Source organism: Ciconia boyciana, chromosome 3 (assembly GCF_034638445.1).
Source record: "Ciconia boyciana chromosome 3, ASM3463844v1, whole genome shotgun sequence".
NCBI classification, from domain to species: domain Eukaryota; kingdom Metazoa; phylum Chordata; class Aves; order Ciconiiformes; family Ciconiidae; genus Ciconia; species Ciconia boyciana.
Genome location: NC_132936.1, coordinates 17,948,927 through 17,965,936, shown reverse-complemented (window position 1 = coordinate 17,965,936; position 17,010 = coordinate 17,948,927). Strand labels below are relative to the sequence as shown.

Genomic DNA, 17,010 nt, shown 5'->3' with positions numbered 1-17,010 from the left:
CACTTTGTTTCATTTCCTTCAGCTCTACAGGATCTTACTGACGCTCCTCAAAATTGCTAACAAAGATCTAGAAGTCAACTTGCATTTCTGCTACTAAAATATCATTGTGTGTATTCGTTTCCTCCATCCGCTAAAGCAGTCTTCAAATCAAGAACAATGGATTCGCCCCTCCAAAAGAGCTTTAGTCTAGTATGATCTGGCCTGTACAGCAAAGCTACTAAGTGAAACTGAATGGCCTGTTACTGAAGTCAAATCAGACAATCTGAAGGTCTGATTTGACGAACACATCAGGATGCAGCATAAGATGCAAAGTAGCTCTACCTAAAATGAAAATAAATAATACAATTGCCATTTTCCATTTATTTGAAAGCATACTCACCTGCAATGATTTCTCGTAGCTTGGGATCTAAGTTTACAGTACACGGCAAAAAGGTTCTTACATCACGTGCAACAAGAACAGGTGTTCGTGAAGATAAAAATACTTCAAAGTTCCGTATATCTCCATCAATTTCAAGTAAAGGTTCAACATCTTTAGTTGTAGGAATATTCTTTGAAATTCTGGGGGGAGAAAATTAGATAAATCATAAACCATGTTTATTACAGTATGACTTCCATTTGCATAGTGATATTCTAGGGTGAAATACTAGTACACTTGCATCCATTCCCCCTGTTCTCTGGAAAATGAAGAGAACCCATAAGGAGCTGCACTGTCTGCAGAAAGAACAATTTAACATTTTCTAATATGCAAAAAATCTTAAACTGCTAAGTAATCCGATCTAATTGTATGCTTCAGAGAAATCTCAAAGAAGCCATATAGAAGACTAAAATCAGATCAGGAATTTATAGATCAGTAACATCAGATACAAAGTAAGAGGAAGTTAACATTTGTCAACATTAACCTCAAACATCCATTCAAATTCTGATACCCCAATCAGAAATTCCATGGTTAAAAATTTCATTTTTAAACTAACATTTCTTGTAACAGGAACAGTCAGGCATCTTAGACATTGATCAAAACCCAACTGTGCATGACTTCACGGTAAAGAGTGGAAAAACAACTGCCTGCTTTCAAGTAATTCACCTTCTAAGACAAGAAGCCACAAACAGAAGAGAACAACAAAACAGTGAGACATGATCAATATAAGGGACTGTTGATGCATTATAACTATTGTCAAGCAATGGTGGGGTTTTTTTTGTAAGCACTAGCATAAAGGACAGTTTTAGGAAGGAACAAGGAGAAGGATTAAATGTTAGCCTTGTGGAAGTTTATGAAAAGCTCCTACCAAATGCAAGCAAGTGATGGAGGCTGACATGATGGGTCAGATAGATGTATCTTATTTGACATCTCATCTCATAGTATCATGACTGGTATCTCATCTGATACCAAATGAGAGAAGATAATCCAAATTAAAGATTACTAAAATGAAAAAATGTTTCTCACACTCAGTATAATAAAAATTGAAATAGTGAAAAGAACGCACTGAGAACGGTTGACATGATTATAGTAATGACTATAAAGTGACTGTGACAGCACTCTATATGGATACCAGTGAAGTAACCACGTTGTATTTAAAGTAAAAATAGAAAAAAGTTATGAGAAAATAAAAATAAAAGATTTTATATAAATATAAAATGAATGATGCACCTCACTAGTTAATGGCCTTTCCCAAAGACATATTACGATCGCAGTTCCATGAAAAGGGATGACTTAGCCTAGACATGTTGACTGCTCTGTGAGCTGCTGTAACTTGCTAAAAAGAAGAAGTTAGCATAGCACAAAGAAAGCATAAGAGTTTGCTCTGATTACTGGACAATTAAAGCAGCTAAGGCAACTGCCAGTGCTGTCGTGGGGGAAGGGAGTGCACTGATGCATGGATGGAAAGGGAGGAAGGAGCCCTCATGTACACTCAGTAACCTACCAAAGTGCAGCCAAGAATCTCTTACATTAAATAAATACACACTCATGTGTCTATGAAGAGAAAGGAACATAACACTTTAAAAAAAAAATCTGGTTGTAACTGAATTGTATTTTTAATACAGCTAATGAACTAAATCTAGCATTAGCTGAATGATCTTACCTTATTTCAGAATTTGTTAGCTTTTTAAAAGCAATAATCTTCTTTTATCTTTATTTGTAGATCCTCCATAAAAAGTAGAATTTTATGTACCATGGGATTATTCCAGAGACAACAGTGGCAGATTTACACAGAATATTTAGCATTTAATGTTAAAAGAAATAAAAGAATTGAGGATCAATGCTAGAGGCTTAAAGTGCCACTCTTTTGTATTAAAAATGTGTTTTAACTGTGTGTTAATCTTTCAATCTGATCTTTTAGGACAGTCTTGCCCTATACTAGAAGTAGAATTAACAAATTCTTACAAATTTTACCAGAAAACATCTGAATGGACCACGTACCTAACAGATGGAAGATACTGCCATACCGTGCTGTCATAAGCAGTACCTACGAATAACTTTATTCACAGTGAGATGTTACTTCTACAACATAGGAAAATGTAACAAATATAAAGCATAAAAGGAAGTGTAGCCTACTCTAACAAAGGTTCTGATCCTGTAAATCATTACGAGTAGTCTTGATGGCAGTGGGATTATGCACTTTAGGGAAGTTCAATGCATGTAAGGCTTCACAAGCTCCAGCCTTAAGAGAATAAAAGGTGGTGCTTCTGTAAGAAGAGAAACTTGACACCCAGAAATAGGTTACAGTTTCAAAGAATGGAAACAGTTCATTCTCCAACTTCTTCTTTAAAGAAATCTAATAGGAGCTAAAAGTGGTCCTCACCTCAAAGACTGAATGGTCAAAAAAATAAAAGAACATTGGCAGTATCAAAATAAAACTTGTATACTCAACAGCATCTGAGTGTATATTTTACACTAATATTTAGCTACTACCTTAGGTTCTTCTATTTTGCCTTATATAAAACTATGACTAAACTGACCGTAAATGTATATGTTTTTATTCAAACATCAGAAATGTAAAAAAACCAAAACCACTAACACACACTTTAGTTATATATATTTACTGTGAGTATTCTATACAACAGTTCAACACTGGCAAAATGAAATTTTAGTCACTTTTCAAGTCAGGGACTGAAGAGTTAAAGAGTGGCCTACTTCAACACTTAAATCTACAAAATAAAAAGCCAAAAGAGAATGTGACATAGATTTAAATAAAACACACAGCTGATGAATCACATGAAACAAATTAGCTGAATTTTACTGCCAGCTCTACTTAAGTCTGAACGCGAACAGTGTTCTGAATACGATGAACAAAGCTACTGTTCAGAAGCCAATAGCCCACTGCTGGTGTGCAGACTGAAGTCTCTATTCTAACCTCCTGAGCTCAGTGTCTTAAACTACGCTTTTGAAAGAAATATTTATGTAAATTATAATCTTTTGGCAAAGAGCCACAAAAATCGCATGTGCCTGTACTTCTCAGATAAAAAAATAAAAGGTTAGCATGTAAAGCACTTTAGGAGTTACTTTTTCTAAAACATAAGCACACGGATCTAAAAATAAAGCACTGTGAACACCCTATACTCATTTTGGGGCTAGATTTTCCTGAGGCAGAAGAATTATTCTTTAAATCAGAAACATCAAAAACTGTCAGTGTTACAGAGTGTGTTTCCATGAGAAACTACTTGAATTTAAAAGGCATGAGCCCAAAACAGAACATTACATTGACAGAAGAGAACCTTAAAAATTCATTCCACTATTCTGCACATGTCCTTTCCATGCGCAGCTAAAATTAAAAACTGCTTTCAGTGTGGATTAAGTTATATTCCAACAATGATGGATTATTTCTGGCTTTTTCCTCAAATAAAAATAATTTTTTACAAGTACCTATAGGTACACCATCTTATCTTCCATTCAAGAGACTGTGAATTTGCTCCAATTTTTTTCTACTTTATGTTCACCTTGCACTTCCACGACTGACTTGGAAAATAACCACCATGGTCCAACAGTGGGTCTAGCACCGAATGTTGCCAGCATAGCTCAGATGCTAGGCTGTTGGGCTATACATGACACAGCCTACCTGTTCACCACCTACTGCAGGAGATGGTCGCTACCACAGGATGTGGTCCTTCACCACCCAACCAGGTGGTGGTAAAATGGCAGCAGCATCAACTACCTTCATCCACACTGAAGGCTGTGCTGTGCCCACATTCCCTGTTTGGTTGGTTATGTCAGGCCCTGGAGTATGCCAACAGGCTCTACCACCTCTTCCCCCCACACCCGGCCAGGGGTTTCGCTGCCTGTGCTCAAGGCCAGCTCTGATACAGTGCAGCTGAGTAAACTGGGATCGGACTGCTGTGTAAGAGCTGCAAGAAGCCTCACTGGAGGCCTCTCTTGCACGATTCAAGAACTGCCTTCAAGGTCAGGCCTTTGCCCTTGGTCCTTGCCTGACCTACATCTATCTACCTTACTGGTCTTGACCTTGACTCACTGACTTGACTTCCTACCTTGACCTAAGACACCGCTCGTGGCTGCAGACCACTGGGCTGTTTGCTGCCCCTGGTTACTGCCACTGAACCTGCTCTATCTTCCTGTTTGGCTCCTGTGGGACTGCACCCCTTGCTCCTGAGGACAACGCCCTGCCTGTCTTGCTGTCGTCCTCAGCTCCCAGCTTGCCCTCTCTTGTGGAGCAGCTTGCCCTGCTCCTCCTAGACAGGTGGGAGGTTGACTTCTCTGCAAGCCCTCGCACCCTGAAGGGCCATTTTCCCTGCTCTTTCCAAATCTCTCTCCCTGAAGGTGAAAACAAAGAAATTCTACAAGTTACTCTTTGCACACCTAATTTTTTTTTTTCCTCATGTGTTTTAAAGAAGCAAGTAACTACGTGGACAAGAGTCATTTAACTTTTGCACTCCATAAAAAGTAACAGACCTAATTAATTGTTATTAAAGAATAAATAGAGCAACAGAAGGCATGAGCATGAAGGCATGTCATGCTTTAGTTATCACATGCTTTTTAAATTTTTCTCTCAATACAGTTTAAGACAAAAATGTTGCTTAAAATAATAAAATAACTTCTCATTAAAAATGACACAAAAATATTTTTTCTAAAGGTTTAATACTGAGAAACAGCAAACTAGAAAATCTGGGCCACTTTAGAATGCAATATGAAATTTTGATGCTTAAGAGTCTGCTCATTAGACATCTGATCTCTAATACCTAATAATCAAATACTAATAATATAATGCTTTGCTCTGAAGTTATCTATCCTATTCTTCTCATGTCTGGTCAGTATAGTGACAGTGTATCTTTATGCCTAAGGGTGCATTTTTTCTGTATGAAAAGCTCTCACATGAAACACTCCAGAAAATTTGCAGTACTATCAACGTATCAAGGATAGTGCTGCAAATATTGTTTCAAACTTAAATTTGCAACAGGTTATTTGGACATTGAAAAACAGCATTTGCTCATATACACACTTGTATAAAGGCAGGAATAAAAACTCATCACACGCCCAATACTAAAACATAAGGGAATAAATGTTTTATCTTAATAAAGACCAAAAAAAAGAAAGCTATAATTTGATATATCTATCTAGACAAAAATTATAAACCCCTCAGTGCATATTAAGCAGTACAGAGACTTCACTGAACAGATGCAATAGCTATTTAAAAACTCCTATTACCGTATGTATTGAGGAAAGCTTGCTTTGCAAAACCAACTCTAACTATCCAATTCAAGTAACAGTAGATAAAGCACCTCTTCTGAGTGTTCCTGCTTTTGATCATTTTAGAAATAAAAACCATTTTGATCATTAAAAGATTGATATTTATTAAACTAATCTCCCAGAGCCAGTATCATTCACTGTCACTGAGCCATATTGAAAAGGTCTATCTTTAATGCAACTTTCCAGAATACATCGTACACCAAGCATTCTTTAGAATTAAAAAAACCTGTTTATACAATTACAAATGCCTGGATTCATTCACAGCTTTGCAGTGCTATTTGAATTATAGAAGGCAAAAGAATTTAAAAAAAAAAAATCAATATATTTATTACAGAGATGGAAAAGCGGCGAAACAGAGTAGCACAGAAGAATCTGACTGCTCAAAGCTGCTCTATAAACAAAAAAGTAATTATGTCTCACTAACTGACAAGTCCAACAAGATCACTCACACAAGTGAAATACAAGAATACTGCATTAATCCGGTTTTGGTATTTTCATTACTGAACATCAGTTACAACCGTAGGACTTCAAAAATTCAGCAAATATTTGCAGGTCCTCTAGCATTAGAAATGGCCATGGTTCATCCTAGTCTCCAGCACAAGATTCTTTTCTGGGGCTACGTTATAGCATACAGTTAAATCTCAGGACCAGGCAAAAGGACACTCCTCCAAAAGTCCATGGCAAATACTTCACTCACACAAGCGTAAGTTACACTTCTCAGAGTAAGTCAAAGACTAATTCATCAATCTGTTGCAAATGCTACCCAGAAATGGAAGGCAAAAAGGTACAATTACTATACTACTTTAATAGGTTAATGATCAAAGATGTATTACTTCCTTTATACAGCATTTGGATTACCTGATCTGTTCCTTATCTTGCCCTTATGAAGCAGCTTCTTATGACAGACTTGATCTAATGAGGCAGATTTATTGTACGGACATATGAGCAAGTTGTTGCAAGGAATACTAGAGCATCAGCTTCCAAAGAACTTGATATTCCATGCTACTGCTCAGTGGTGGGCTTTTACAGCAATATGAGACACAAGTCTTTTCTGAATATGAAGCAAATATTTTCTCTCCTCTTTTTTCCTGAGAGACAGATTACATCACATTTATTGTGGGGTAAGAGCCAGGATATGGGCCGCTAGCAGTATGTAGCCAAGAGATGCATTTCCAGCTTATCATCTCACCTCACAATGTTTTCCCATGTTCTCAGGTTTTGAATAAATAATCTACTTTTGACAAAAATGTTCAGCAGACACAAAAAGCCATCATCTCCCATTTTATTTCCCAACTTTACCAATTCCCCAAAAAGTACAGAAGTCTCATTAATTGACTTACACAGGTTAAAAATAAAAGTTTTCTGTCCTGAAATTGTTTATAATGTTGCTAAAACTAAGGCTTCTGTGTTCTACCCTAAACTAATATCAATCAGTGGTGCTTGGAGGGATTTGAAATATACACAGGAGCATTTTTGAGAGATGTCATTAATGCACATTAACTATACTGTAAGCATTTAAAATTATCTGGAAAGCATTTTAGAAATATGACTTATTACTCTATATTACAAAGGTAACTAAAAAAAGCTAAAAATACTCCTCTGTCTTGTTCTGATTAGCTTTTGCTCCAATCCTTTTTCTCTCCCTATTACCTTTTCATCTGAACTTCCTTCTTACTTGTCACGTCCTCTGGTACTCTCTTTACTTCTCTTTTATGCCTTGCCTCTTGTAGGTCTATTTAGCAGACAGTTTGGGCAACAATCACCTACTACTCAACTAGTATGTTGCCTTTTAACATTGAGACTACATTATTAGCACAGTAAGAAACACAGTAACTTTACATGCCCTGCGTTTTTAGTAGGAGGCAATAAAAGGAAACTGAAAAACAAAAAGCAGGTTAAATATTTAGAAGTAATGCCTCACTGCGAGGTCTACAAAAATATTAAATTGTCTACTTAAAGGAATTGATTTATTTAAACCTGGCTTGGGCAAAAGATGATTGCAGAGAACATTATAACCAGAGTGATGAATGTGGCACCTTCCATAGCTTTTTCATTTTTAATTGCTATAATCACTAAAAAGCTACACTTCTTAAATTAATACATCAATAGATTTTATACAACTTGCAAATCCCTCAAAAGTTAATTTCACCCTTTTTATTAAAAAGTATTTAAACAGTGTCAAAACTGGAATTAACATAATAACCTTCCAGAAAAGTTACATTTCAAATGATCTTGCTCAATTTTAACATTGCTAGAGATTTGCTGAAAACATATAACATACTTTTTTAAAAGAATAATTTAATAGATACTTGTCTAAAGCACTGTAATGAAAAAGTAGACAGATAATGCTTATCTTCAGTTTTTATTTTACTTCTTTTTTTCTTACTTATGTATATTAACAAAAAACCCTCAAATGATTTAGACAAAAGCTTTTAACTCAACACATAATTGCAACAAAATTACAATAATTGTACCAATTAAAATAATCCTGAATGAACAGTTTGTCATCTTAATGTTCCAATGGTTTATAGAAAGATCTACTTAATTAGCTGAAATTGCTTTCCAATGTTAGTATCAAATGTCATTTGTTAAAAGTTGAACGATTTCGAAAATAATTTAACAAAGTAATTTTACAAAACACCAAGAACCAACATTTTCTTTTCAGCTGAATAAAGCAAGCAGATGTGTCATCAAATTGCTATAAAAATAAATGAGCCTTTATATGGGGAAAAATAAATTTTACTACTAGTGCTACAGAATACTATTTTCTGATTTTTTATGAAATCGATTTCTTTAATAAAATAATTTCATATCATTTATATCTTGGTAGTATTTTTAGTACGCTGTAAATACACTTTCTTAACTTGAAGTAGTAAACAATGAAGTAGAAATATTCAACTGTACGCGAAACAGAAAAATAACCTGCCTAAGTGACTTCCTAATTTGATTCACACAGGCATACCACACAAAAGATCTGAACTTATCAGTAAAACATAGCACCAATGAAACCATGCTATAGAACTCCAAACCCACAGTAATCAACTCCTGTTCCACTTATAACTAAATTAGTTTTTACCAGTTTAATCTGAAGAAAAAAGGACAAAAACAGAAACAGAGGATGACTTGTCTAGTAACCTGAAATTAAGTATTTCTCTGGTTACTATTACTAGAGATAACTATTTCTGCGGTTGCTTCCAAAAAGGGGTAAAATCAGTAAAAAGACTGGAAAAAAAGCAAGCAAAATCATATACCAATGCTGAAACTGGAAGGACAACATCTAAAACTGAAGAAAAGAAGAAACACCAACACTTTCCATTATTGATAAATAAGACAGAGCAGGTGTCTTCAACAAACTGTTCCTTAGAATGGTGTAAGAGTTGCAAAAGCATTAAAAAAAGTAATAAATAAGCTATGGCTGGCTTAGATCCTTTAGTCCCCCACACAAAAAAGAATCCTGAATAAAAGAAAGCTATTATGTTACTCTTCTAAATTTGGTGTGTTCTGCTTTGGCACATCGTTTTGCCATCCAATTTGACATCCATCATAGGTAGGCACGCATACATATGTGCACAAATACTTTATTGCAGAGGTTAAATTAAGCCCAAGTGATGGATGAATTATATGCTGCTAAGTTTTAAATAATGGTTACTTACAAGTCTGAGGAAAGCACAACCATTTTCTTATCCTGGAAGATATGTATCTTTTTTCAAAATCGAAGATTTAAGATTCTTGATTTCCATAGTTTCGTTCAGCTTCCCAAAAAGCATGTTTTCAAGGAGATTAAGTAAGGGTGGAGATCCTAATCTGAACAGATGGCTCAAGAGAGTTTCTTCTATCCTGAGCCAAGCTCTCATGTTCTAATATTTTGAATGAATATGTAAGAGTAGTCACGCCACAGAAATCCAGGGACCAGCAACTATTTGCTGATACCCTCACAAAGAATTGATAAGCCCTGTCTTAATACCCTAGTTTGAGCAAAGCCTGGGCAACGAATGACAGGTAGGACTGTCTCTCAATGACATCAAGCAGGACAAGCAGAGCAACATCAAAATCACACAGTAGGAAGTGCTTGAATAGAAGGTTGTGTGAATACCTGAATTCTGTATCATTAAACAAACTGTAAATTCAGTTCTGGGGACAAGCACTCTCCTCTCCCCAGAGAGTATCTTTAACCACTGAGACAGTGAGTCATGGTCTCTCTTAGGACTATCTCCCTAGATACACCAGCCTTACATTTCTCTCAGTTTCACCAGGTAATGGCTAGAATTATATTCAGAAAGATAGGGAATCTAGATCCTAGCCCCATGAGAGAGAGGACAATACTTACCATGGATCTACCAAATTCCTGGGTGAATGTTCTACCCCAATGGTATGCAGCCATGACCATGATGAAATTCTCATGGATTATTATCAACTTCATACTGACTTTTTTTTTCCAAGGGGCCTTCCGTAACAGGTAGGTCATTAAATTGTTCTGGTAGCCTGCAGTATGTTCCTGCCATTTTAATTTCAAAGGCCAGCTGGAACTTTACTACAGTGCATGTCCAGGCCATGCCTGCCTGGACAACTCATCATGCTCACCAGGACCAGAAGGTTCCTGCAACTTGTCATATACAGCCTGCCCCAGCACTTGGTATAACTAATTTAAACACATCTATCTTCAAATTAAAGTAGCCTTTGCTGCTGCGTTTTGTGCTAAACCTAATATTTTCCTCCTGCTGCAAACATGCTCAAACCACATTTATTTGTCCAGGCTTTTTAAGGGCTTCAGCTACTGACTCTCAAGGATCCTGAATAGGCTCTAGACGCAAGGTAAGCACCGTGAGACTCAACTTAGGCCTCGCATTAGCAATTCTGGGCATTCACACTAGCAGAACTGTAGATGTTGCAGGAACTTCAGGTGTAAAAATTCAGACATCCATAGTTTCTGAAGTGTTTACAAGTTTAGTCAGTCATTTTCTGAATTGCATTCTTGAACTCAAGGGGCATATACATGCCTGAAGTTTCACTTTCAACTGTATAAACCTTAAGACATGGAACAGACTTCATCAGCAAAGACAGTCCAACTGCTAACAGCTTCAAGAAGTGACAGGCTGGTAAATCTGCCATACCTACAAGAGAACTGGTTAGCTCATAGATGCAGAAACTCTCCCTAACACCTTCAGATTTCAGAAGGACAAAGGCCTACAGGCAAGAGGGTTACAAAATTAGTTTAGTAACTTCTAGGAGCATCTTCCAATAGACAAAGTACTGCAGACTTTGGTTTCTGCCGCGATAAGAAGGATATAAACAGATAAAATGTGTTCAGCAGATTATCTCATTTAGTGAGTAAACTTAATGAAGAAAGGGACTGAGAAGACATTCCCTCCCATACAGTCAGCTTTAATAACACGATTTTTAATCAACAAGGTGGCAATATCAAATCACCGCCATCTACAGCCTTAAGCAGTAGAAAATATCAAGAAACAAAGTAAGATTACTAAAACCAAGAGCCTCAAACTGAAATGAAAAACTAAGACCTTGGGGGAAAATAAATAAATGACTCAAATATCTTACATTGAGGAAGACTTGAGAACCCAAAAAAGAGAGGAGAAAGTGTTCAAGCAAAACTGGGACTCCTCACTGCATGGGAAATCAGACAGTGATGGTATTCACAGCAAAATCTGAAGTGAGACTTGGGCTCTCCTCATCCTCTTTAATATCTTTTCTACTTTGGTACAAGCTTTTTGAAATATGATTACTAGAATCTCATAGTGTTTAGAATTTAGATACATCACAGATTTGTATAATCCAAGACCTTCCTTCTTTCCATTGCTTTGCTAATAAACTCCTAAAGACACTGTTTCATTTTCTGACTCCTGCTGAGCACTGAATATATTTTTTCAGCGAAATCAGCAATGATTTGTGAATTTCTTTCCTCAGTGCAGATTTACAGCCTGTTACTACGTTAGCAGGATTATAGATGAGATTATTTTCCCCAGTATGTTATGATACCTATATCCACAATGACTTTGATCTGCAATTTACTCATAGCTACTTCCACAACCCTCTGTGAAACAGCTGTCCTGGTTATATCCCCACATTCCACCTTCCCTCTCTGCCAGACCATTTACAGGTATGTCAAAGAGCACAGGTATATTTGGAAACTTTACCTGCAAGTTTCTCATGAGACTCTTACTCCTATCTTTCACTTCCTTCTTTTGTTTTCCTGAGGCAATCTTGCCTGTTATTACTTTAAATTTTAATACATTTAAAAGTTCTTAGATCAAGATCTTGCTTAAAATTTCTTAAATTTCAAAATATTACATTGCCTTCTTCATTGACTCTGTTGAGAATTCAGTTTCTTGAAACCTATCTTCTCTCTACAAAAGCCACAGTGACTTTTCCTAGTATATCATTTATTTAGATCTGGCACTGACATTCTGGTGTCATGGATGTTTCATTTAGTCTTCACAAGAGAGCACATTCCCATAGATGGCTAATTTACAAGTCTGAGAAGTATCAGTTGCAAACATTCAACAGAATCTTGCTTTAATCTGATAACTTAATTCTCTTACAACTTAATTTACAGAAAGCCCACACATTTCATTCTACTTCAGGGCTTTAAAATTTTGTTTTTTACAACTTCTGCAAACCATTTTGGCATTACACAAAACTGACATTACAAAGACTTTTTACAGCAACACAAAGGAGAATGCGGCACAACATAAATGTAGAGGAATATTAACTGTGTCAAAATTATAAATAAAATGGTAAAAATAATTAAAATAGACCAGGATGGAGAGGTGGGTAATGACAATAGTGGGCTTGACCACAGAACAACCTAAACACAAAAGGGGAAGAACACAATAGACAAGAAATAGAACACAATAGACAAGAAATCAGAATTAGGAGCTTAAGCTGGCGAGGAGAGAGACCACATGAAAATCCTGATGATGAGAGATGACTTGAAAGGGCAACACATAAACCCAAAGGAGTAAATACTGGTACTAATAAGTACACCAACTGGAAAGCTAAACCAAGCAAAGATCCAGACAGCTGAAAGTGAGAGGACAGAAGCGAGATGATACAGCAAGTCAGTTTAAGGAAGTAAAAAGAGTAAAGACAGTTTTCTCCAGAATCTGGACTGAAAGCCAACAATGCAGACTCAGCATTTTTTTATTTTCAAAATTTGACACAACTGCAAATGATGGTCTTGTTCCCCTCTACGAAATAATTACAACATAGCGTCTCTACCTGTTAGTAACAGAGAAGTCTAAGTGACTCCAATCCACAAAGATCATTCACAGAGATATGCCTGTGCCACAAACCGAAGCCTAATTTTGTTTTGTTTTGGTTTTTTGGTTTTTTAAGACCCTGGGAAAATGTTGCCATTATAACACTCAATAGGTTTTCCCATCTCTGCATAGTATGATACAGTAAAGATACACTATTCCTGACAGAACTGGTTTCATGCTCATCAATATAGTCTTCCATATTCATCATAGTATCTACAGAAAAGCACTTGCAAATTTACTTTCCCCAACAATCCTTCACAATAAGAATATATTAGTTAGGGTTTTTTGGCTTTTAATAACAAATTGAAGCACAGAGATATAGGTATATTTATTTAGTAGCCAAATTGAGATATCCAGTTTTTTTCAGACTACTCCACCTACTGAAAGCAGAGCTCCCACTAGCTTCAGATATTGCTCTGAACACTGAGCACTTACTAGTATCAGCCTACAGAACCATAAGCTGTATGCCACCTCTCAACAGAGGCATAAATACTGTCCAAGTGAAAGGTATGATACACATGACTAGTCCAGCATCACACAAACTCTGACGAATAGTTCTAGAGCAGCTTTCAGCTGTCTTAGTTTAGTTTTCATATTGCATTCTTTTCAAGTACAACAGATAGCACTGAGATGTGACAGAAAATGGCCCTCTCCTTTACTACATAGCCTGTCTATACAGTTTGCAAAATTAAATTCTAGACATTACAAGACAGGAATCTTATGGGGGCAAAATAGCATATGATCATATAAATCACATATCATAATGCATACATAGAGGGGAATTAACTGCAGACTATTTTTATTCTTTCATTTCTTAATGCTTGACTACTTGATTCTTTTCATTTTACTATACTTTTTGTATGTTGTGAAAGTATTGCTTATTCTTTGAAATACCGAAAAACAAAACATCTAGTGAAAAAGATCACTAACGTTAAAAATGAATACAGAATATGCTAAGACAAAGAAGCGAACAGAAGCTGTCAGAGCTACGCTGGACAGACAGTCATCCTGCTAGTGCCACCTGCCGGCACAGCACCACGATACACACAGGTACCCCGTGGAACTTGCACTGAATCACACTTCCTACGGCATCCACCGTCTTGATAGTAAAGAGCTGGTTTATAATCTGCCTCCAAAGATATAGCAGTAAAATAACACAGGTTTTATTACCGCTTGTCATACCCTCAGTGCACACACAAAATATCTACTGTAACTCTTCAGTTGAAGGTACCTGTAACAGATCGATCTGTTGTGTCAACCCTGTGCCCCACACAGGCAGCAGCTAAGAGGAAGGCAATGGAGAGTTCTCACTGCAACAGAATCCTGCTGATTCACAAGCTTTTTAACACATGATATTTTAAAAGTTGGAAAAGTAACTATAATATCAAAACATTCTCCTCATATGGAGAATGTGATCGAGCGTGGAACTCCTACACATAACACAGAACGTACAAGATTCCTTTCATCCAAGGGAGATGTCCAAGCAGACCCCTCTCCCCACACACTTGGAGTTCAGAAATGCAGCAATACCAAAGAAGAATTTGCACTGTCACAGTAAAAAGTAGTTTGACACAAACTATTCAATACTAGGAAAATTATATTCTTGCTCCTGTTCTAAAGTACCAAAATATTTAAAAAAAAATCCTTGCAGAATAAAAGGCAGGGAAGAAGTAACACAAACTCAGTACAGGAAGAGAAGCTATAAAAGTATCAAAATCTGGTATCTATTCATGAGACTCCAAACAGGAAAGCTGCTTTATAAATTAGAAAACCTTAGAAAACAGAAACTGAAGTTTTGAAAGAGGAACTAAAGTAAATACTCTACTTTGAACTGATACAGAAACAGATATTCAAGGCAAGTGACTTCAAACAGCTGTAGATAAAAAGAACAACAATGTCACAGAAAGGATTATTTTGGATAAAACAGAATTTTTAGAGCATTAGATAATCCCAGAGAAGAGTTCACAGACCTTTTCATATTCAGCATACAATAAAGATGATCATCCAAATCACCAGACAGATGAGATCTCAGCTTTGTCACTACATCCGTAGAGTTATATATTTACTTCCTTACAGAGGTTCAACAGAAGTGGCTGAGAGAGGCATCAACTCTCTTCCTGAGCATGCAGCAATGTTATTATGAGGAACCTTTTTTTTATGGTTAACGAGTCAAAGAAACTCAGTCTTGTAGCTTTATCATTTTCATATCAAACAATCCTGTTGGCATTTTTTGCTAAAGAGAGAATCCTGAATGTTGGTCCTCTTTTTCTTTTACTTGTTTTCCTGGTATTGCGGGTAGAATACAAACAGCTTTACTTAAAAGAAGATCATCAACTTCCCTTTTCCAATATACAGTACAGGTTTCTTCACTGTTTCTTCACATTACAGATCCTACAGTTTTATACACTATAAATTTATTTATAAATTTATAACTGTCAATTATGAATTGGCACTCTAGTCAAGTGGCTATATTACTTCCAAACACAGCCTGCATAGCAAGAGGCAAAACAGCATAGCAGGAGTCATGAATCTCCTCCACACCTGAACTACTAAACACTGACACGCTCCCATTGGCACTGAATGTCAACAGTTCAAGTGTCTGTACTACCGACAAATAATCCAGAACCCAAATAAGTCATTCACATTCAACTGTGACTGTCCTTTCCTTCTCCTCATGTTGGTTCACTACAGATTTAATGTTAGTTTATACTGGAATTACTAGTACCCATTTATGAGAACAGTTCAGGTCTCTAATACCTCCTTTGGTTTATCAGAAAACATAAACACTGTTATGTCTTGAAGATAGCTTTGGACTTTCATCACTCCAAAGTGATTTGTTACTGTCAATGCTAATAATCAAAAGACTATAATGAGTTTATTGGATAAATACTGAAAATACAAAATTATGAAACATGCCATACGGAAAATCTAAATAAAGATAAGTTCGAAATATCTACAGCAAGAGTACTGGAAGGCATGACAGGAGAGAGAATCCCTGATGATACTGAATTATTGTACTTACCTGATCACATAAACATTTGTGACACTAGCTACGTGAATCCACAATGGAGAGGTGCGTTCTTGTTGTGGTTTAGCCCCAGTCAGCAATTACGTACCACACAGCCGCTCGCCCACCCTCCCCCCGGTGGGATGGGGGAGAGAATCGGAAGAGCAAAAGTAAGAAAACTTGTGGGTTGAGATAAGAACAGTTTAATAATTGGAACAACAACAACGACAAAATAATAATAATAAATTGTAATGAGAAGGAACACAAGAAGAGATCAAGAGAGGAACAAAACCCAAGGGGAAAAAAAAAAAGCAGTGATACAACCGCTCACCACCTGCCGACCGATGCCCAGACAGTCCCCAGGCAGTGACCGCTACCCCCCAGCCAACCCCCCCAGTTTATATACTGAGCATGATGTCATATGGTATGGAATAGCCCTTTGGCCAGTTTGGGTCAACTATCCTGGCTGTGCCTCCTCCCAGCTTCTTGTGCACCTGGCAGAGCATGGGAAGCTGAAAAGTCCTCGACCAGTGCAAACACCACTTAGAAACAGCCAAACCATCAGCGTGTTATCAATATTATTCTCAGACTAAAATGCAAAACACAGCACTATACCAGCTACTAGGAAGAAAATTAACTCTGTCCCAGCCGAAACCAGGACAGTTCCCATTACTTTATCAATGATTTCACAGGTATCTTACACTCACAGAAAAAATGCAAAACCCAGAAACTGGATCCATTCTCTAGAGGAAAGTGTTTTCTAATCACGCACTTATTTACCTCTGAAGTTTGATGTTCCAGCAAGAACCCCCCAACTAGAAGCCACTCCAGTCTACTACTTGCCCTCTCTGTCTATCTTCAATCCTCAGCCCTCTCATGCCCAGTCCACCCTTGTCCCTCTACCTTCTGGGTTCTCTGTGTTCAGATCTTAACCCCACTTCGACTTTCCTTTCCTAATACAACCCACGCCAGTCATCCTTCCCAATCAATCCTAATTCCATTCTCAATAGTTCAACCATTTCCAGCCCATG

At 36.9% G+C, this 17,010-nt stretch overlaps 1 protein-coding gene across 2 annotated transcripts in view; it reads right to left on the bottom strand.

The window, feature by feature from the left end:
* Nucleotides 1-17,010, bottom strand: part of KIDINS220 (kinase D interacting substrate 220) — an 83,145-nt gene that overhangs the window by 23,188 nt on the left and 42,947 nt on the right. For both annotated transcript variants that reach the window (XM_072855089.1, XM_072855088.1), the window contains exon 23: nt 380-558. In XM_072855089.1, the coding sequence (XP_072711190.1) occupies nt 380-558 (179 nt within the window). The remainder of the gene's footprint in view (nt 1-379; nt 559-17,010) is intronic.